The sequence below is a fragment of the Vulpes vulpes genome, chromosome 12 (assembly GCF_048418805.1).
Source record: "Vulpes vulpes isolate BD-2025 chromosome 12, VulVul3, whole genome shotgun sequence".
Classification (NCBI taxonomy): Eukaryota; Metazoa; Chordata; class Mammalia; order Carnivora; family Canidae; genus Vulpes; species Vulpes vulpes.
The window spans coordinates 134,479,154-134,500,222 of NC_132791.1; the positions used below are offsets into that span (position 1 = coordinate 134,479,154).

Sequence of the window (21,069 nt, forward strand, 5' to 3'; positions counted from 1 at the left end):
TGAAAGAGAAACAACAGAGGGTTTAATCCGTGTTTTCCTCCAGGTGCGTGTGGGGGCGGCCAGCCTCTCCACCCCACCCGCCCCCACCAAGTTCTCAAGGCAAGATTTGAGACGGATTAAACACCTAATCCGCGGGTTGGGTCTCGCCTGCAGGAAGGGCCTCACACCTGGCCCCCTGTTCCCCTAAATCCCCGCATCCGGGGAATTAGCGGTCGGGTTTGCAGCTCGCTGCCTCCAAGTCCCCGCCAAGAAGGGAGCTGCAAGACCTTCAAAGGTATTCTCCCGATTCAGGAGACCCCACACAGACGTCAACCCCTTGCCCGAGCAAGGGTCCCCAAGGAGGGTCTCAAGCGACAGTCTCAGAAGGCGCGACCTCTTTAAAGAAGGGAGACTGTGGGCGCGGGCTGGAGGGCACGCGGCGCTCACAAACCCCGGCGCCAGGGTCTGACTTCACCGCTTGCAGCTCGCGGCAGCCCCCAGGTTCCGCCCCCGCGAGAGCCAGGCTTCCGGGAGCCGCCCCGCTGGGCACCGCCCCCCAAGACGCAGACGCTGATTGGCCAGCGCGGCCGCGGGGCGGGGCCAACCCTTAAAGGGGCGGGAGCTAAGGTGGACCGGAGGCGGCGGCGGTGATGGTGACGCCGCGTGGCCACACGTGGGTTTCTTCTATATCTCTCTGATGCCCGCAACCAGTCCCAGGCCCATGGAGCCCACGCGAGACTACCCGCTGTTCGGGGGCGCCTTCTCCGCCACTCTGCCTCCGGGGGCCCTTGACGTAAGGTGAGAAGGCGCGAGCGCCGCGGCCCCGTCCGGTGGGATGCGGGGAGAAGCGAGGGCTCAGCCCGTGGGGGGGGGTCTGCCTCGACTCTCTCCAGCGACCTGCGACCGGTCCCGGACAATCAGGAAGTTTTCTGCCACCGCGTGACTGACCAGAGCCTGATCGTGGAACTTCTGGAGCTGCAGGCCCACGTGCAGGGCGAGGAGGCTGCGCGGTGAGGGAGGTGGCCGCCCTCGCGGCTGGCCAATGGGAGGGCCGGAGCCGAAGAGGTGGGCGGGGCCTGCGGCAGGACGGTTAATCAGGGCCGAGAGGCAGCCCAAGGGCAACACCTTATCGCGGGAAGTGAGCGAAGCTTAAAGGACTCGATGATGCTGGGCAGGAGGCAGTGGGCGGCCGGTCACCGTCCCTCCCTGACCCCGCCCGCGCCCCCTCCTCTAGGTACCACTTTGAGGACGTGGGCGGGATGCAGGAGGCTAGGGCCCTGCAAGTGGACAGTGTGCAGCCCCTCCTTTCGGAGAACCTGGCTCTCCGGAGCTACTGTCAAGAAGCCTGGGTCCTCTCTGGCAAGCAGCAGGTAGCTAAAGAAAACCACCAGGTGAGAGCACGGGAGTGTGAGATTCCTGGAGGGGTGATGGGAGGGGCCCTGGGGGGCGGGGTCAGGTAAGCATCGTGACCCTGATCCCTTCAGGTAGCAAAGGACGTGATGGTGCACCAAGCTTTGTTGCGGCTGCCCCGCTATCAGACTGATGTCCTGGTCACCTTCAATGAGCCCCCGTAAGGAGGACAGAAAGGACACATGGCTCATGACTGGGTCCCCCAGGAGGATCTGCTGGGAGGGGCAGAACGGGGAGACTGGCTGGTGGGGTCCTCCAAGAAAGAGGGAGAGGGCCAGAGGCTTGGGGTCCTTCTGGGAACAGGAAGTGGGACTGTCACCACCTGAGGCCTGGATGATATTCTTTCTCCATCTGTTCCCCCACCCCCAAGCCCTGACAATAGGTTATCTCTTGGTCCTGAAAATCTGTCACTTCTGCCCTGGAGCCTGGGTGACTTTGAACAGCTGGTGACCAGTCTGACCCTTCACGATCCCAACATCTTTGGTCCCCAGTAAAGATGCTGAAACACTGCGTAAAGCTGCTGAAGCACACAGGGACCCTGTTCTGCAAGGGGACCAAGGAGTTGGATATATGCCCTTAATTCCTTCCCTGTGCATAAACATAAGACACCTCCTGTCTGCAGAAATAAACTTGCTTTATAACGAAGATAATATCTCTGTGCCTTTGAATCCAACAAGACACCTGGGTCCTCCCTGGTTCCTTTTGGTCTTGGAGTCGGGGGTTAAAAGTTTGTGCATAGGATCAGAAGGGGACCCAAGGCCATCCACATAAAAGGAGGGAATACTTTGGAGTGATTGGCTCTGCCCTGAGAGAGGGAGTGTGACGTGTCCAGGACGATGGGTAGGGAAGGTTTAAAGTGACACCCAAGGAAGGGAGGCAGACTGTTCCTTGTAGTGATTTAACCCTGAGAAAACAGATGGGGAGTGGTGTTGGCTGTCCCCCTTGGGTGGATGACAGGTCACCTGGTCAGAAGTCACTAGGATATAGTAGTGGAGGCAGAAGTGTCCAAGGAGTGCTGATTTGGTGGTGTGTGCAAGAGTGGCTGTTGTCATTTGGTGTACGTGTAGTAGAGGGTGCGTAACTGGTCCCAGAAGAAGAGGGAAAGGATGGTGTGGGGGCCAAGGCGGAAGTAGGAGGCACCTATACCCTTGTACATGCCAAAAATGCCCTCTGTCCGAGCAGTTTGCAGCAGAGCATCCAGGATCCCCCGGTACATGAGGCCCTGAGAGCGGGTTGAGAGGGAGGGAGAGCACAGGAAAGGAGTCTGTCAGAGCCCACCAGGGGCGTCATCTCAGCGGGCTGCATTTTAGGTTGTCCCACCTGCACCCACAATTTGCTTTCACCCACCGCCTGGCCTTCCCTGCCTGCCGGCACTCCAGAGTACCCCCTTACCTTGCCCCGAGCATCTGTGGGCTGGTTGTAGAGCCTTGTACTGGCCACATCAAAGGGTGTCATGGCCAGGACCACTGCAATGCCACTCACCATGGCAGCCACCAGAGCAACCTTCCAGCTCTGGGGAGGAAATATCTAAGGATAGAGGGAGGAAGAGAATTTTGTCAGCCAATTGCTTAACCCCTGGGAAAGAACGGGGCCTTGCCCTGGGGATAGAGTAGAAAGCCTGTAACTCAGGGAGCTCCCAAGGGCAGGATGCTCCAGCACTCAGATGCACCATCTGGGATGAGGTGACAAGAGGATCATGGGAAGGGCGTAAAGAGTCAGTGACCCTCAAGTCCTCCTGCCATTCCCTCGCATCGAACATCACCATGCGACATTCATGGGGCCCAATTCAGCTTGTCCTCCCACTGCCCGCACCCCCAGCGTGGCCCCATCCCTTTCGCCGGGCAGTACCTCCCACTGAGTGATGAAGTCCTTGGTGGATGAGAAGGTGCAGAGCTGGGTGGAAGAACCGATGATAACTCGGGGCAGGCCGCCCAAGGCCCCACGCCACAACCCCACTAGACCATGTTTCTGGCCAATCTCGCTTAGCGCCTGAAACATGCCCTGGTAGGGGAAGACCACGGGGGCGGGCTTCAGTCACCCCGGCATCAGGGAGCTGCCACCTAACCCTGCCAAGGAGGGGTCTTGAACGGGCACCTGGTGTCTGGACAACCAGTTCCATGTGGACTTAGATTTGGAATGTTTCTATCACCCGCACTGTTCTCTTCCTCACCACTCCACAGGAGGGGCAGGGGGTGGGTGCTGAATCAGTGGGCTAGGCAAGCCATGGCTGCCTTGCAGCTGTTGGGCACAGGCAGAGAGCTGCGGGGTGGGTGGTGCAGGAAGTGGGGGGAATGGGAAAGAATGGGCAGGGACCCCAGTAGGGTTGGAAAACACTCACCTGATGCTTATACTGATGTCCTACAGCAATTTCTGAGGCTGCCTGTGCCTGCAGGTGTGTCTTCACCTGGGGACAAGAGAATGTCATGGCCTATGGCCCAGTGGTCAGCCTCCCACCTCAAAGACCTGAACGCCTGACCCCATCACACTTCCTCCAGGGTGTTCAGCAAGGAGTATCCTTTTAATCTGATAATTGTTGTTGTTCCCACTTAACACGTTGGTCATGAGACTCTGTGTCCCTTGGCTCCGGTCCCAGGGGATGGATCTCCTAGCACTGCAAGATACCCCACGCCCTCTACATCTTCCTTCCCTTGGGGGTTGAGTGGGGGATGGACAGGTTAGAGAATGGCAACATTTCCTAAGACTGGCCCTATTAGGCAGCACTTGGGTGTCTGGCCTCTCATGTCAGCTCCTATTCCCAGACTGGATCTCTAGTTACCACCATGACCAGACTCCCCCATCCAACTCTGGGGCAGGTTGCCATAAAACTTGTTCTCTGGCTCCCAAGCCCCAAGGAGGCATGTGGAGGCTGACTTTGGAGGGGTCACTGTTTCTGAATGTCATATCCTAGGAGTGAGACCAGACTTGCCTCTCTTATAGAATTGCCTGACCGCCAGTGTCTTCCAGGAGGAACACTAAGCAGAACCTAGTCCTAGCAGCAAGCAGCTGTGTGACCTTGAGCTGGTCACTTCCCTTCTCTGGGCCTCAGGCTATTGATCCTTCACCTATTCCAGAAAACTCAAAGGAGGAGACTGTGGGATTATAATTCTGTGGTGCCCAGGACTCTCCCTCATCCCTACACCCACTGATGATGTTACTCAGATTCTTCATTGTTCCCTGCACAAACCCACTTCCAATCTCAGTGTCAGATTGTGAAGGCCCAGGCCCCACCCTACACCAAGGGTCTGCCTGGAGGCCCCAGGCAAGACCCTTCCTCTCACCATGTAGATGGGGCTCCCCAAATAGGCTCCCATGACCCCAGCCAGGGCCCCAGCTGCTGCGCTTCGCGGAGGGCTGAGGGTGCCTTCGGCAGTATGCAGGTAGCCTCTGGCCTCAGCCAGGCTGTAGGTGCCCAGGCGGATGCCATTCATCAGGAACTGGTATAAGAGGGCAGGGGCCAGTCCCTTCTGCAGGGCAGCCAGGCCATCCACCTTGCCGATGGTGATGAAAGCGTGGAAGACATTTCGGTAGTGCCGCTGGTAGGTGCCGGGGGCCTTCAATTCTCCCTGCAACTGCATCCTGGTCTTTACCACCTCCAGAGGGTTGGTGAACACACAGGCCCCGCAGGCTGCCAGGCCGCTCATCAAGAAGTCCATGGTGGGGTCGCAGTGACAGGAAGTGACCCAGGAGTAAGAAAGTAAAAATGAGCTTCAGAAATGGAGTCAGAACTCAGGGGGTAGGCCTCCGTCTTGGCAAGTTTGGACTGCAGGAGGCAGGAACTGAGAGATTTGGGGTGAAGAATGTTAGGGTCAGATGTCAAGAGGTCAAAGGTTAGCTGGAATTTGGGAGTCAGGAGCTGGCAAAGAGAGAAGGAAAAGGAGTTTAGGAGAGTCTGGTGGGAAGGTTATGGCAGTGCCCCGTCGGTCACGGGATCCGAGGTCAAGGAGGGGCAGAAGCCAGGCAGATGGCAGGTGGGATGATGGGGATGGTCAGCCACGGGCCGGGAGCAGGGAAGGGAAAGGGGATTGGGGCGATGGGAGCCGAGAGAGAGGAAAAAGAAAACCAGCAGGTTACGGAGGAAGAGGATCCGGGAGGAGATCGGTGGCGTCTGGATCGGGGGTGGGGGGTGGGGGTGAAGGAAGTCGGAACTCCGGGCCGGGGATGATGTCCCCAGGCAGCTGCCGGAGCTCGCAGCAGCTCGGCCCGGGGAACCTGCGGAGGCCGGGCCGCCACACTCCAGCCCCGGAGCGCGGCGCCCAATGGGGAGCCGAGGCGAGCGGGGGCCGGCAGCGCCAGCCAATCAGCGCCGAGCCAGCTCCGCGGCCAATGGGAGGCGCCCTCGGCAGCCCGGCCCCCGGAATCCGCGTGGAGACAGTTGGAATTAACTCTCCCCGCGCCGGCGCCGGCGCCCCAGACTCGGGGCTCCGGGAGGGGCGCCCCGGGAGCCGAGCGGGGAGGACAGCTTGGCGAGCCGAGGCCGAGAGCCGAGGCAGCAGCCCCCCACTGGGCGGGGCATGGTGGTGGGTGGGGGTGGGGTGGGGTGGGGTGTTGGCGCCGCTCCCGGGGCAGGTGGACGGCGCCCCTCCCTTCCCTCCAGTCGGGGTCGGCGGCGGGCGGGGACTGCCAGCCAGCGGATCTGCTAGCTGCCCCCCGCCGATTCTGGCGCCAGGTGAGCCCGGAAGCTGGGGCTCCGCCCACAGGTGCGGAGGGGACACACCTGCTGGACCAGGCCGATCTCTAAGGCCGGCGACCGGATCCGTAGGTCCCAGAGCCAGGGTGTGGCTGGCTGCGGGCAGCGAAGGATGGCGTGGGAGCGCACTCACAGCCCTGAGCTCTTGATCCTCGCCGCAATCCAGAGAAGGGCGGACCCGGGCTAGGCAGGGAGGTTGATCCCCGGGTTTAGCCTTCCACTGTCAGCTAGCGGTGGGAGGGCGCCTGGGATTCTGGACTCCTGTCCTTGCTCGTGAGTCTGGTAGCTGTTAATCACGGGTGAACTGGTGAAAGAGGCTGGAGGAGCTAGCCACTCCGGGAAGGGCTTGAGGGAGAAAGAAGGCTTGGAGAAAGAAAGGATGAGGCAGGAGGAGGAGGAGGAGGAGGAGGAGGCGGCGGCAGCGGCAGAGGCTGGCTGCCTGCGTGTGAAGCAACCACCACATTTAGACTCAGAGTGCCCTTTGGAGTTCCTGTGTGTGTCTATTTGCTTACCAGCTAGATGACCTTAGGCAAATTATTTAACATTTCAGAGATTCTTTTGTAAATGGGAATGCTAAGTATCTATTGCACTTACCTGGGTGCAAGTGTTGGACTCCTACTAAGTGCTCAGATAGCAGGTTTCCAGAAAAGCCACAGGCTATCAGACCCCTGTGACACTTGCATATCCTGTTTCCACGGCTGGAAATGACTCTAACCCCTTTTGGTGATTCCCGATCCTTCCTCACCTTGAGCTATGTCTCTCCTGACCCTGGAAGCTTTGGCAAGTTCTCCACTTTCAAGCTGTTTCCGTCTGGCTCTGCTCCTCTAACAGTTATCCACATTTCTCATTTTAATTAGCAGTTATTTACTGTCTGACTCCTTCCCTACCCAAGGAGTTCTTAGATACCTCCTGGGGACTGGGTCTGAGTCATCTCTATCTCTCCATTGTCCTGCTACCACATTGAGCCTTAGGGAGACTGGAGGGGTCCGAGCAAAGTACAGCAAACAGCAGGACTTCCCACCGGGCTTCTCAAGAGGGACTGAAACAGTCCTCGGAAAATTTCCAAGGGATGCTCCCAGATTTCTCCACCTGGTGGATGGGATGAGAATCTTTTTTTTTTTTTTTTTTTTTTTAAGATTTTATTTATTCATGAGAGACAGAGAGAAAGAGAGAGAGAGAGAGAGAGAGAGAGGCAGAGACACAGGCAGAGGGAGAAGCAGGCTCCATGCAGGGAGCCCGATGTGGGACTTTATCCCAGGACCCTGGGATCACACCCTGAGCCGAAGGCAGATGGTCAACCACTGAGCCACCCAGGTCTTCCCCCAAATGTATATTTAAGGTTCACCCAATCTTTTTCTTTTTTTAAGATTTTATTTATTTGACAAAGAGTGTGCATGAGCAGGATCAGAGGGAAAAGCAGATCCCACTGAGCAAGGAGCCTCACCTGGGGCTCAATTCATGACCTGAGCCAAAGGCAGATGCTCAGCCCACTGAGTCACCCAGGTGCCCCAGTCTTAGCCATTCTAATGGGTATGCAGTGGTACCTACTGTTTTAATTTGTAATTTCCTAATAACAAATGATGCCAAGCATCTTTTCGTATGCTTTTTGCCATCTGTTTATCTCCCCCACCCCAGCTTTATGGAGATGTCATTGACATATAACATACGTTACGTTTAAGGTATACAAAAAAAAAAAGTTTAAGGTATACATTTGATGACTTGGTACATATATATTGTGAGACGATCACCACAATAAGATTAGCACCTCTATCCCCTCATATGATGACCCTATGTGTATGTGTGTGTGGGGGGGTGGTGGTGGTGGTGATAACTTCTAAGGTCTACACTCTTAGCAACTTTCAATATTATGGTTAATCATAGTTGCCATTCTGTACATTAGATCCCCAGAACTCATTTTAGAGCTGGAAATTTATACTGTTGTATACCTTCTTTAGTGAGGTGCCGGATCTTAATTGGGTTGTTTTTGTTTGTTGAGGTGAAGAGCTATTTGTGTATCTTGGATGAAATCGTCCTTTATCAGATATGTGTTTCAGAAATGTTTACTCACAGCCTATGACTTGTCTTTCCATTCTCCTACAGTATCTTTTGCAGAGCAGAAGTTTTTAATTATATCAAAATTTAATGTCAAATTTTTGTCCTTCACAGACTGTGCTTTTGGTGTTGTATCTAAAAGCATATTGCCAAACCCAGGGTAGCCTAGATTAGCTCCTATATTTTCTCCTAGAAATCTTGTAGTTTTATATTTTACATACAGGTCTATGTTTTTTGTTTTTTTTGTTTTGTTTTGTTTTGTTTTTTTTTTTAGAGTGAATGGTGTAAAGGTCTGGGTCTAGATTTAAATATATATATGGCAGCCTGGGTGGCTCAGTGGTTTAGCGCTGCCTTCAGCCCAGGTCGTGATCCTGGAGACCCAGGATCTAGTCCCAAGTTGGGCTCCCTGCATGGAGCCTGCTTCTCCCTCTGCCTGTGTCTCTGCCTCTCTCTGTGTCTCTCATGAATGAATAATAAAAAATATATATACATATATATATATGGGGTTCCCTGGGTGGCTCAGCGGTTTAGTGCTTGCTTTCGGCCCAGGGTGTGATCCTGGAGTCCCGGGATCGAGTCCCACATCGGGCTCCCCACAGGGAGCCTGCTTCTCCCTCTCTCTCTCTCTCTGTGTCTCTCATAAATAGACAAATAAAAAAAAACATATCTATGTCCCAATTGTGCCAGCAACTTTTGTTGCGAAGACTATCCTTTCTCCATTGAATTGCCTTTGCTTTTTTGATAAACATCAGTTAAATATATTTGTGTAGTCTCTCTCTCTAGAGTCTCTATATATCTGTGTGGTCTCTCTCTAGAGTCTCTATTCTCTCCAATTGAGCTTTTTATCTATTTAAAAACTTTCTTTTAATTAAAAAAAGATTGCATTTATTTATTCATGAGACACACACACACACACACAGAGAGAGGCAGAGACACAGAGGGAGAAGCAAGCTCCCTGTGGGGAGCCCGATGGGGGACTAGATCCCAGGACCCTGAGATCACACCCTGAGCAAAGGCATATGCTTAACCACTGAGTCACCCAGGCGCCCTGATCTTTTTTTTTTTTCTTCTTTTTTTAAAAATTCACTTATTTATTTGAGAGAGAGAACACAGGATGGGAGGGGCAGAGGGAGAGGGTGAGATAGCCCAAAGCAGGCTCTATGCTCAGTGTGGAGCCCAACGTGGGGTTCGATTCCAAGACCCCGAGACCACAGCCTGAGCTGAAACCAAGAGCCAGACACTCAACCGCCTGTGCTACCCAGGCGCCTCTCTTTGTGTCTAGTCTTTTGCTAACACCCTGTCATCTTGATTACTGTCAACCGTTATCTTTTTCTGGATATGAATTTCCTGAGACAAATTTGAGAGGAGTTGAAGGAGGACCCCCGAGGTGGGCACCAGGTGCCTGAGGGTGGAGGGCCCTGGGCTGTGCCTCTTCTGCACCTGAAGTGCTCAGACTCCACCTGGTGGCAGTGGGACTGAATCCTCCTCTCTCCCCACTGGGATCAGAAGTTGTATGGATTCCCAGAGCACTCGATCCTCACTGTCCTCTTCTGATTCATCTTACACCACAGCCCGGATACATACCCTAGTGGCTGCCCACATGAGAAAGGATCCCCCAGTGTTCTGGACTCCCAGAAGGATTCTAGTGCAGTTCAGGATCTTAGTCCTCCCAGAGACCACTCAGACTCAACATTTCTTTCATTGTGAGCTCCTCTCCCCTCGCAAGGGACTTTTTTTGGTTACAAATGACAGAAACCAAAAAACAAAAAACAAAAAACAAAAAAACAAAACAACAACAACAACAAAAAACAAATGACAGAAACCCGGGGCACCTGGGTGGCTCAGTGGTTGAGTGTCTGCCTTTCAGCTCAGGGCATGATCCCAGGGTCCTGGGATCAAGTTCTACATCAGGCTCCCGCAGGGAGCCTGCTTCTCCCTCTGCCTGTGTCTCTGCCTCTCTCTGTGTGTCTCTCATGAATAAATAAATACAATCTTAAAAAACAAAAAAACAAAACAAAACAAAAAAAACAAACAACAAATGACAGAAACCCAACCCAAGCCAGCTTACAGAATGGGAATTCATAAACTCACCTAATGGAAAAGTGCAAACAGAATTATGATTTTGGGCCAGTGGGATGAGGGACTCAAATCTGTGTCTCTCCGCCTCTCCCTTGTGTTGGTTTTATTCTGAGGCCACTTCCCTGATGGCCGCCAGCAGCTCTGGGCCTGTGTCCCCCCGCCCCCCCAGGCTAGCAGCCCCAGTGGAAAGACAGTGCTTTGCTTGTGCACAACTGCATAATGAATCATTCCAAAACTTAGCGGCTTGAGACACAAAATATTTCATTGCTCGTGAATCTGTGGATCAAGAATTTGAGCAAAAAAAACAAGGAAAAAAAGAATTTGGGCAGGGCCCAGCGTGGATGCCCCAGGATGGTGTCAGATGGGCTGGAGGTGGAAGATCCAAGATGGCCTTGCTATGTGGGCATCCTGATTCTCTCAGTGGTTCCTCCCTCATGGCCTCTCACCACCCGGTCGTCTAGCCCACATTTCTGTACACGATGGCCGGCTCCTGAGAGAACAAAGCAGAAGCTGCCAGTCCTCTTCAGGCCCCAAACAGGCACAGTGTCAGTTCCTTGGCAATTCTCTTGATCGAAACAAGTCGCTGGGCCAGCCCAGATTGAATTGCAGGGAAAATAAATTCTTCCTCTTGATGAGAGGAGTGACAGCCGAATCACCTAGCAATAGGGCATGGGGATGGGAGGGGTTGTGCAGTCATCTGTGGAAATGAGCCATCAGGGAGAGTCGAGTCTCTTTTTCAATGAATTTGAGCGTAAGTCCTGTGTGGATTATGCTTTGGCCCTGCTTGCGTTGCATGCTCAGCCCCCACCCAACCTTAGTGGCAAGGGGAGAGTGTGTTGACCGGCTGCTTGTGGGCCAGGCACCACCCCCAGAACGGGCCATCTGGACTAGAATGATGGGAATGGGGGGCAGTTCCTCAAAGGACAACCAGGTACCAGAAGATGGGAGAGTGAGTGTGGGACTGGTTAAAACTTTACTGTCCCTTCTCCCCATCTCAGCTCAGAAAGCTTCAGTGCCCATCTGCCCCATATGGTTGCGCACTATGTGGCCTCTACTTGTTCCTCCAGCCTCATATCACTTTTTCCATTTTGAAAAGCTAAGATTTCCTTTATTTTTTATTTTTTTTAAAAGATTCTTTTTTTTTTTTTTTTAAATTCATTTATGATAGTCACACACAGAGAGAGAGAGAGGCAGAGACACAGGCAGAGGGAGAAGCAGGCTCCATGCACTGGGAGCCCGATGTGGGATTCGATCCCAGGTCTCCAGGATCGCGCCCTGGGCCAAAGGCAGGCGCCAAACCGCTGCACCACCCAGGGATCCCTAAGATTTCCTTTAAAAAAACAAATATTTTATTTGACAGAGAGAACACGTGCACATGAGTGGGGGAGGGGGAGGGGCAGAGGGAGCGAGTACCTTAAGCAGTGTCCATGCTTAGTGGCGACCCCGATGTTGGGCTCAATCCCAGGACCCATGACCTGAGCCGAAATCAGGAGTCAGATGCCTAACCGACTGAACCACCCAGGTGTCCCCAAGATTCCAGATGGGCCCACATTCCTCTTTACTGCACCTGTGCTTCTGTGGTCTCTCCAGGTGGGCACCTGTGTCTTGCCTCTTGGTCTGGCCAAGCCCTACCTGATTTTCAAGGAAGAGTCGACGCTGCCCAATGTGGAGGTCAAGAGATGAGAAATAAGACCTGAGGACTCATGTGTCCTTTCATAAAAGAATCCTCAAGGAGAATCAAAACCAATCTGTTTACTTTGTTCATCAAATTTCAAATGGAAAGTGTTTTGTTTCGGGCAAAAAAAGACATGAGGCACCTGGGTGGCTCAGTTGGTTGAATGTCTGTCTTTGGCTTAGTCATGACCCCCGGGTCCTGCGATAGAGCCCCAAGTTGGGCTCCCTGCTCAGTAGGGAGTCTGCTCCCCTCCATGCCACCCTCTTACTCATGTTCTCTCTCTCAAATAAATAAAAAAGATTTCTATACATATTTTTTTAAAATATGTTAATTGCAGCATATATTGTAATGGCAAACCTTAAAGCTACCCACACATCTTGCACTGGGAATGGATTGTAATAATCAGGATTCTTTCAGCAAGAAGTGACGAAACCCAGCTCAAGCTAGCTTTAGCACAAAAGGGAATTCAGTGGCTCAGGAAATGGGGGACTGTCCAAGGGACCCAGATGAGATGTCAGGCCCCCTCCATGTCTTGGCTCTGCTTCCCTTGGGTATGGGGGTCATTTTCTCCCACTATTGACTAGTTTCCTTCATTACAGGGTGGGGTATGGGGGGAGGGCAGCCAAGTCTGCTTGCTTTGGACTTACATTGTTCCTGCTCTGTGACCTTGGAGGGAAGAGAAAGCTCTTTCCCAGGGGCCCAGGGAAGGAGGCTGTCTTGGCTTGGGTGACTTGTACATTCCCGGGCCAGTCTCTGCGGCCAGAGGAATGAGGGTCTGGGGATGGACCAAACCTGGGTCAGATGGCCAGGGGGAGGCTGTCCCACTGGAACCATATGGAGTGGGGGTTCCGGAGTGGTGGTGAAGTGTTTCCTAGAAGACTTTGACTGCTCTTACCAAGATGGTAAAACCTAGTTTGCTTTTTTAAAAGATTTTATGTATTCATGAGAGACACACAGAGAGAGGCAGAGACACAGGCAGAGGGAGAAGCAGGCTCCCTGTGGGGAGCCCAATGTAGGACTCAATCCCAGGACCCCGGGGTCATACACTGAGCCAAGGGCAGATGCTCAACTGCTGAGCCACCCAGGCGTCCTGGGTTATCTTTTTTTTTTTTTTTTCTGGGTTATCTTTTTTAATGTTACTTTTATAAGTAGCAAAATGAAGAAGATAGTTCTATTTCAAAACAAAACAGGATTCCTTTGGCTACGTATGTGTATCTGGCTTTCTTGAGTGGGTTGGTGAGGTACTCTCAGAGAGATTTCCGAACTCTGCAAGCCCAAAAGGATCTGGAGATGAGGGCTGGGAAGTTGGAATTCTGGTCCTGGTGTGTGTGTGTGTGTGTGTGTGTGTGATCAACAGAATTGAGGAAATGGTCTCTAGGGAAGGAGAGTTGGGTGCTAGTGGGTTATGAGCAGAGAATTTAATTCGATTCAATTTTTTTTTTTTTAAGATTTTGCTTATTTATTTGAGAGAGAGAGAGAGAGTGCAAACAAGGGAGCACAAGCAGAGGGAGCAGGGGCAGGCAGAGGGAGAGGGAGAAGCAGACTCCCTGCTGTGTAGGGAGCCCACATGGGCTGGACCCCAGGACCCCAAGATCATGACTCGAGCCAAAAGCAGATGCCTAACCAATTGAGCCACCCAGGTATGCCTCTTTTTTAATATTTTATTTACTTATTTGACAGAAAGAGAGCAGAAGCAGGGGGATTGGCAGGCAGAGAGAGAAGCAGGCTTCCCTGCTGAGCAGGGAGCCCGATGTAGGGCTTGATCCCAGGACCCTGAGATCATGACCTGAACCAGAGGCAGACGCTTCATGAACTGAGCCACGCAGGCACCCTAATTTGGTTTAATTTCTAAAATATTAAGCATGTATTATATGCCTGACTTGTCCCAGAACTTTGGGATAGATACATCAGTGAACAAAACATAAAGATCCTGCCACCAGGAAGTTTATTATTTAACATGAAAACATAACTATAAACATAATTTATTGATTTAACAATAAATGTTTTGCTATTTTTAAAAATGAGATTTATTTACTCATTTTGGAGAGAGAGTAAGAGAGCAGTGGTAGGGGCAGAGGGAGAGGGAGAGAAGTAGATTCCCTGCTGAGCGGGGAGCCCAACATGGGGCTTGATCTACAACCCTGAGATCATGACCTGAGCCGAAACCAAGAGTCAGATGCTTAACTGACTGAGGTACCTAGGCGCCCCGACATTTTAGTATAAGGAATGTTTGCAGGGCACCTGGGTGGCTCAGTTTGTTGAGTGTCTACTTTCAGCTTAGGTCATGATCCCCGAGTCCTGGGATCCGATCCCAAGTCAGGCTCCCTGTTCAGCGGGGATCTGCTTCTCCCTCTCCCTCTGCACTACCCTCTGCTTCTGCTCTCTCTCTTTGTGAAATAAATAAAATCTTAAAAAAGAAAAAAGGAATGATTGCTTATGGGAAAGAAGGTGGGTTGGGAATGCCGTGTGGGGCTGCAGACTGCAATTTTTGAGTGGTGGGGCAGGCCTCACTAGAAGCGTCTGAGCAGCAGCTTGGAGAGGTGAAGGACGTCCGGATGGGGATGTCTAGGGAGGCGGGCTTCCAGACAGCATGTGCTACCAATGCTCTGCAAGCGGGGAGTGGGGGGGGGGGGGGGGGACGGAGGGTAGACGGGTAGTGGTGGTGCCTGGTTGTTCATTGGGAGAATTTTGCTTTTCACTCGGAGGAAAAAATGGTTCAAACGCCTTTACCCCAGTTTTCTGGCTTTTCTTTCTAGTGCCTTGTTTGTGTGTGTGTGCGTGCGTGGGAAGATCTAGAAAGAGTGGCACCTGGGCATAGGCAGAGGCCCCCGGATTTCAAAACTGCCCTTGGATCTTCCACCCACTAGCCTGCATCCCAGCTGGGGTGTGGCTGGTTCCACCCCCTCGGTTGTTTTTACAGCACCCCCCCCCCCAGGACTCAGCGCCCCAAGCACAGAGCAAATTCGAAGTGAGAGGGTCCCCTACCCACCCAGCGCCAGGGGTACCGACTGTCAGTCCATGGGGAATGGACATCAGGGCATCCCAGGAGGAGAGGGAGAGTCGGGGGCTGGGACCCACACAGAGGGGGTCTGAGGACAGTGAGCAGGCAGGGGTCCCAGCAAATGTCACGGGCCCACCTGGAGGAGACGGGTTTCCTCTCCTGCCGGCTCCCGGGCCCTCTCCCCCTGCTCCCCCCCATACACACATGCACACACGCCTGACACAATGGACGGGTGGGGCTGAGGAACTGGCTTCCTCTGGAGATCTCAATCTGGGCCCTCGATTCCCGCCCCAGAAACACAGGAACAGACATTCGGAGACCTGGCCCCACACTCGTCGCTCCCAGGGATAGTAGGCAGGACAGGCTGAAAGTAGAAACTGCTTCCAGAAAGATAAAGGTAAGTTTTGGGGGGTGGGGGCACACTCTGGCAGAGCTAGGGAGGGAGAATCCTGGGTGGGGGTGGATCTTGGTGTGAAATAATGGACCCACTCACACCCAGGGGGACAGGTCAGCAGCTAAAGGGACAGGCCATCATGTCAGGTGCAGGACAGATGGTCAGACATGTCGTGGAGGGACATACACGATCCTCTAGCTGACAGAAGTGTCCAGCACCCCTGCCCAGCCCTGTGCCATTGCTACCTGGTCCTTACCCCAGCCCCTGCGAGTCCCCGGTCTACACCTCAGTGCAGACTGAGCGGGTGCATATGGCACCACCCATGCTCCAGGCCCGAGGTTCAGCCTTTCCCTAGACCCTCAGGATCCTGGGTCCCTCACATCTTCCAGAGCCCTAGTGTGCGCATGTGGAGTGTGGTGTGGTTTGGGGGGGGGGGGTGTCCGGTTGGGAGGAGGATCCGATTCCTGTTTCCTGCCCCTACTCACTCAGCCCTGGGAGGACAGAGGGGAGAGGACCGGAGGGTAAGTGCTTGGGTCCGAGTACCTAGGTCCCCGGGAGACAGTCCCGAGTGGGGGTGGGAAAGGAAGTAAAGGCAGGTACCTGTGGGGAGTGAAGGGGGGAGGAATCCCTGCGGGGGGCCAAGGCTGGGAGGAGGCTGAGGGCCAGTGAGGACACTGCCTGGGCCACCTAAGGAGCTTCCTGCCAGAACACAGAGGCCATTGAGCTGCAAGACTCAGCCTCCGGCCCCCAGCCCCCACCCGGCATCCTTTCTCCAGAACCCAGTCTGGGGCCTGGAGGGGTCTGACTGTCCAGTCCAGTCCTGTGTTCACTCCTCTGCGAGTTCCCCCCGACCCCCCAGCCTTCTCGGGATTGCCGCCGCCGCCTGCCCGCAGGAGGCGAAGCCCAGGTGCCAGCGTCCTGGACTCCCTGGTCCTCACCTTCTGTTGGGTCTCCAGACCACCCACCTGCCTCCTGGAGGGACCCAGGCTGCCACTGGGGCCTCTCCGGCCAGACTGGTGGTGGCAGCGGCGGTGGGGGGGCGGGGGACGGGGAGCAGGGAGGGATGAGGACGGGGCAGGACAGACCATGCCTGGGGCCTTCTGGTCTCTTGGGGTCAGAGGCTCCAGGAATCTTCAGGGCAGGAAAAGGAGACTAAAAATAATCCGGAAAGGGAGAGTCCGGAGAGAGGAACTGGGAAATGGGGGGCGGAGGGCCGGCGGGAGCAGGGAAATAGTGATGCATCCCTCGCTGCCCGGCTCCGGGGCGCGCCTGCGCACACGGGCCCCACGCAGACAGCGCCCCACATGCCCGCCCCCGCTTCTGCTCCCCTCTCCCCCGCTCCGGACATGTGCCTCCCCACCCCCACCCCGGACACGTGCCCCTGGGCACCCACTTCTCCCCCCGGACCTGAGCCGCCACCCCCGACACACGCCCTCCACCCCTCCCCCCGGACACGCGCCCCCGCCTCCCCACCTCTCCCCACCCCGCACACGCGCCCCCGCCCACCCAGAGCTGTGCGCTCTCAGCGCATCTCACGGCATCCCTGCAGATGGCACACACGCACACACACTCACACACCCGCGCACACACACAGAGTTCAGCAGCTAGACGCGCGTGGCCACACGCCACACTTTTTTTTTTTTTTTTTGTCATTTGGATTATTTTTCCTTTATAGGTAAGGTGTCATTTTTCTCATTGCTAAAGTTTTTTTGTCTTTACAGAATTTTTATCATGTTTCTCAGTGTGGCTTTCTTGGGCTTATCTTGTTGGGGATTTGTTCAGCTTCTTGAATATGTTGGCTTCTAAATTAGGGATGTTTTCAGCTATTATTTCTTTGAATACTTTCTCAGCCCCACATACTTTTCTCATCTCCTTGAGACTCCAGTAATACAAATAGTAAATCTCACTGCTCCCTGTGGCCCTGTTTTTTTTCCTCTATTTTTCAGATTGGGCAGTTTTCCATTTTTTATTGTTTACATGTTTGTTTACTTTTTTATATAGATCTACTTTTATACATATATAATCCTAAATATAAAACCTAGGCTGTCATAAAGTATATAATTTATATGTATAGGTATTTATAATAATTATTTGCCTATAAACCTCAGGACCCCCTCAATCCCTCTCAAACAATGAATGTTAATCTAAGACATCCACTTGCCAATTCAGAGGGAATTTTTTTTTTTTTTTTTTTGGTCTATGTAATTTATTTATTTTTTAAGATTTTATTTATTCTCTCTCAGAGAGAGGCAGAGACATAGGCAGAGGGAGAAGAGCGCCACCCCCCTCCCTCCTTTTTTTTTTTTGAGTTCTTAATGTTGTAAACATTTATTTAAAAAATACTACGGAGAGATGTGGATTCAAAAAACAGAGTCATATACAGAAAAAAAAAATGTACTGGACCAAAAAAAAAAAAAAAAAAAAAAAAAAAAAAGGCCCCATAGTTATTTGAGAAGGGAGAATAGTGGAAAACTATTTACATGTCATTTATAAAAGAGCAAGTCTACAAAAGAGTGTAATACCAAGATATAAATGCAAAATATAGTGGCACATCATGTGAACAGAGAGAAACCAGTACCTCATAGAAGGGCAGTTGGTGGGAACCTGGGTGGGGTCTGTTTTACTTTGTCTGCAAGGCCGCTGGTGATGTTTGAGCACCTCCCTCAGTCTGCCTAACACAAGCAGCCTGGGGGGGGGGGGGAGGTGATGCACTGTGAGGACAGCGCAAATTGAACCAGAGGAAACCATCTCTACCAGAGAAACAAAATACAAGTTTAGGCAAGGAGCATAAAAAGGGGCCCGTGTGCGGTCATGGCATGAGAAGGTGTGGGGGTGGAAGGTGGTTGTCTTGGTTTCTCCAAGGGCTGCTCCCAGGCTTGGCATGAGGCCCAGGAAGCCCCCATGTCCCCGACATTTCCAGTTCTCATGTACCCGGGCCTCCCACCCCCACCCCCCCCATGTGGGTCTCTAACTGGGCGCCCCCACGCCCGCCTCCCTATCTCCTCTGGCCCGAGGCTGGCACCTGAAGCCCAAAGACAGACACGCAGGCCAGACCTGGAAGGCGCGGGGGTGGGGGTGGGGGTGAGAGGTGCCGACCCCGGTGGAGATGAGAAAGGGGCAGACGGAGGGCACCTGCCTTCCCTCCTGCCCCTGACGTCCTGCCCGTTTGCTGGCCAACAATTTCTGTTCAGAGGCCTCAGTCTACCCACGGGGGGGCGGGGCGCTAAGGGTCTCTTTCTCCCTCCCTCCTCCTCAGGGGATGACTCCAGCAGAGGACCCCACTCCTTTGAAGAGCCCAGAGGGAGATGTCAGCCCAGTCTCTTCCTGCAGCGACACCCCCTACGCAGAAGCCCCCTCGGATCATCCGCCCCCGCCCCCCTTCTCGGCCCAGGGCTGCCGCGTCCCCAGGGCCCCACCACAACGGCTCCTCCCCACAGGAACCTGCCCTCACCTCCAATGACGCGGGGACCCCAATGTGCACCCCCATCCACTGGGACTCCCCGGCCGCATCCCTCAAGCCCCCTGCTCTCCTGCCCCCGTCAGCTTCTAAAGCCAGCCTGGACTCCCAGACTTCCCCAGACTCGCCTTCCAGCACCCCTAGTCCGGCATCCAGGCGCTCCGTCTCCCCAGAACCTGTTCCCAGGTCTCCGGTGCCTCCACCCAAACCCTCCGGGTCACACACCCTGCCCCTGCTCCCCACAGCGGGGGTCCCAGCCCAGGGAGGCTCTGCCTCGGCCCCAGGCACTGTGAGGAGATTGGCTGGCAGGTTTGAGTGGGGGGCTGAAAGCAGGGTCCAGGCTGCCAACGCCCTGGAGCTGGGTCCCCAGGGGGCAGCGGATGTAAATGGGGAAAGAGAGGCTCCACAGGTCAACCTTGGCAGCAGTGGGTCCCAGGAGAATGGCACTCCGGGTAAGTGCGTCGTGGGGCACTGCTGGAGGGGGTGCCCATCTAGCTCACCTTCCTTGTTTCCAGGGCTTTAAGATGGGGCATTTGCAGGGGCTATATTTGTTTTTTTAAGATTTTATTTATTCAGGGCAGCCGGGCGGGCTCAGCGGTTTAGCACTGCCTTCAGCCCAGGGTGTGATTCTGGAGTCCCGGGATCGAGTCCCATGTCGGGCTCCTTGCATGGAGCCTGCTTCTCCCTCTGCCTGTGTCTCTGCCTCTCTCTCTCTCTCTCTGTGTCTCTCATGAATAAATAAATAAGATATTTTTAAAAAAAGATTTTATTTATTCATTCAGAGGCAGAGACACAGGCAGAGGGAGAAGCAGGCTCCCCTTGAGCCCAATGGGGAATTAGATCCCAGGACCCTGGGGGTCACGACCTGAGCCCAAGGCAGATGCTCAAACACTGAGCCACCCTGGTGCCCCCAGGGGTACATTCTTACACAATAGCTTCCATGTTCAGAAAGTTGGTTTCAGTAATTTGTTGTGGTCTGAAGACAGGCAGGTGGAGGAGATAGATGCCTGGGGCTGGACCCCTGAGTTCCCCTGCTGGACGGGTTCAGGGAGGGAGGAGGCCAGGGCAGGGTGGGGCCAGGCCCCAGGGGTCTCCTCCTTAGATCCACCCCCTGTCTCCCACAGATGCTGGCCTAGCCTGCCCTCCCTGCTGCCCCTGTGTCTGCCACATAGGCCGGCCTGGCCTGGAGCTGCGCTGGGTGCCCGTGGGGGGCTATGAGGATGGCCCCAGGGCCTTCTGCCGGGCCTCCCCACTGAGGGCCTCCCGCTCCCGTCCCAACCCTCCCAGCATCAGTCTCCCCCCAGTCGTCCTTACGTCCTACCGCTCCACAGCTGAGCGCAAACTCCTACCACCCCTGAAAGCCCCCAAACCAACTTGGGTCAGGCAGGACATTGCCATCTCTGGGGACCCCCCCAAGCCAGATCTCGATCTACCCTTGGAAGATGGAATCCAAACAGGTACAGGGCCTAGGGTAGTGGGCCTCTGGGTTGGGAAGGGAAGGGGTGGAGGTAGAGAGGTGGAAAAGCCAACCACCTACAACGGGGCCGGGGGCTCTCTGTTCCTCCCCCAGCTGCTGCCCTGGGCTGCCCTGGGTTATGGTCTCTGCTGGGGCTGGAGTTGGGAGTTCTGGGCTGGGGATCCTGGAGGTCTGTTCTCTTCACTCCGGGCTCTCTCTCTCTCTCCAGGGGACAATCCTGATGAAGCTCCTCCAAGCGCTCCTCCAGCACCTGTGGAGGGCAGGTACCAAACACCCACAGCCTTACTCCTACCCCAGAGCAGACGAAGCTTCAGGCCCCGCTCAAAGCCACCTTCCCCTACCTTGAGTCTCTAGAGCAATTGTCTACAAGTCCATTTGGCTCCAGAAACACCACTTCTGTGTATCTGGCCTTGTTAATCATTTTGCTTATTTTATTTTTAAAAAGTGATTAATTTGAGAGAGAGAGAGCATGGACACGTGTGCACTAGCAGGGGGAGGGCCGGGGGAGAGGGAGAACCAGGCACCCCGATGGGCAGGGAGGTGGCCCTGGAGCTCCATGTGATGCCATGGCAGGTAGGGCTTCATCCCAGAACCCTGAGATTGTGACCCCAGCCAAAGGCAGACACTTAACTGACCGAGCCACCCAGGCGCCCCTTGTTAATCATTTTAGGGTCACCACCCCCATCAGAGCTGGTTTGGGCTCATTCCCTTATTCTACACTTGCTGGTGTGAATTCTCCTAGGTTGGTCGGATGAAACAGAGCAGGGAGGTGTGAGTTTGGGTTTGATCTCGCTAAGTCTCACTGAGGCACAGGCAGGACATCCCAGACAATGGTTTCAAATGTGAGAAACTGGAGAG

General features: G+C 54.1%; 3 protein-coding genes across 10 annotated transcripts in view; 2 read left to right on the plus strand and 1 right to left on the minus strand.

Moving 5' to 3' along the window:
- SLC25A35 (solute carrier family 25 member 35) lies at positions 1-6,521 on the minus strand. Of its 3 annotated transcripts, XM_026005470.2 has the most exons (6): positions 6,104-6,521; positions 4,668-5,242; positions 3,728-3,793; positions 3,238-3,390; positions 2,782-2,916; positions 1-2,611 (listed from the first exon to the last, which is right to left on the minus strand). In XM_026005470.2, the coding sequence occupies exons 2-6, from the start codon at positions 5,040-5,042 to the stop codon at positions 2,438-2,440; spliced, it is 903 nt and encodes a 300-aa protein (XP_025861255.1). In that variant the 5' UTR covers positions 5,043-5,242; positions 6,104-6,521; the 3' UTR covers positions 1-2,437. The 3 variants fall into 3 exon arrangements, with proteins under 3 accessions (XP_025861255.1, XP_072586398.1, XP_072586399.1); XM_072730297.1 differs by lacking the exon at positions 6,104-6,521 and having other exon boundaries at positions 4,668-5,646; XM_072730298.1 differs by lacking the exons at positions 3,238-3,390; positions 6,104-6,521 and having other exon boundaries at positions 4,668-5,655.
- Positions 643-2,039, plus strand: RANGRF (RAN guanine nucleotide release factor). 2 transcript variants are annotated; one of them, XM_026005471.2, is made up of 5 exons: positions 643-777; positions 873-989; positions 1,214-1,370; positions 1,464-1,549; positions 1,760-2,039. In XM_026005471.2, exons 1-5 carry the CDS (start codon positions 677-679, stop codon positions 1,881-1,883), a joined length of 585 nt encoding a protein of 194 aa, XP_025861256.1. In that variant the 5' UTR covers positions 643-676; the 3' UTR covers positions 1,884-2,039. The 2 variants fall into 2 exon arrangements, with proteins under 2 accessions (XP_025861256.1, XP_025861257.1); XM_026005472.2 differs by lacking the exon at positions 1,464-1,549.
- Positions 5,954-21,069, plus strand: part of ARHGEF15 (Rho guanine nucleotide exchange factor 15) — a 22,587-nt gene continuing 7,471 nt past the window's right edge. The window contains exons 1-5 of one of the 5 annotated variants that reach the window (XM_072730291.1): positions 5,954-6,055; positions 15,178-15,280; positions 18,534-19,186; positions 19,859-20,191; positions 20,420-20,474. In XM_072730291.1, coding sequence (XP_072586392.1) covers positions 18,583-19,186; positions 19,859-20,191; positions 20,420-20,474 — 992 coding nt within the window. In that variant the 5' untranslated portion in view covers positions 5,954-6,055; positions 15,178-15,280; positions 18,534-18,582. Of the gene's footprint in view, positions 6,056-12,637; positions 12,785-13,093; positions 13,523-15,177; positions 15,281-15,664; positions 15,799-18,533; positions 19,187-19,858; positions 20,192-20,419; positions 20,475-21,069 lie in introns of those variants that run through there. The other 4 variants (XM_072730292.1, XM_072730293.1, XM_072730296.1 and 1 more) reach the window with 4 other exon arrangements.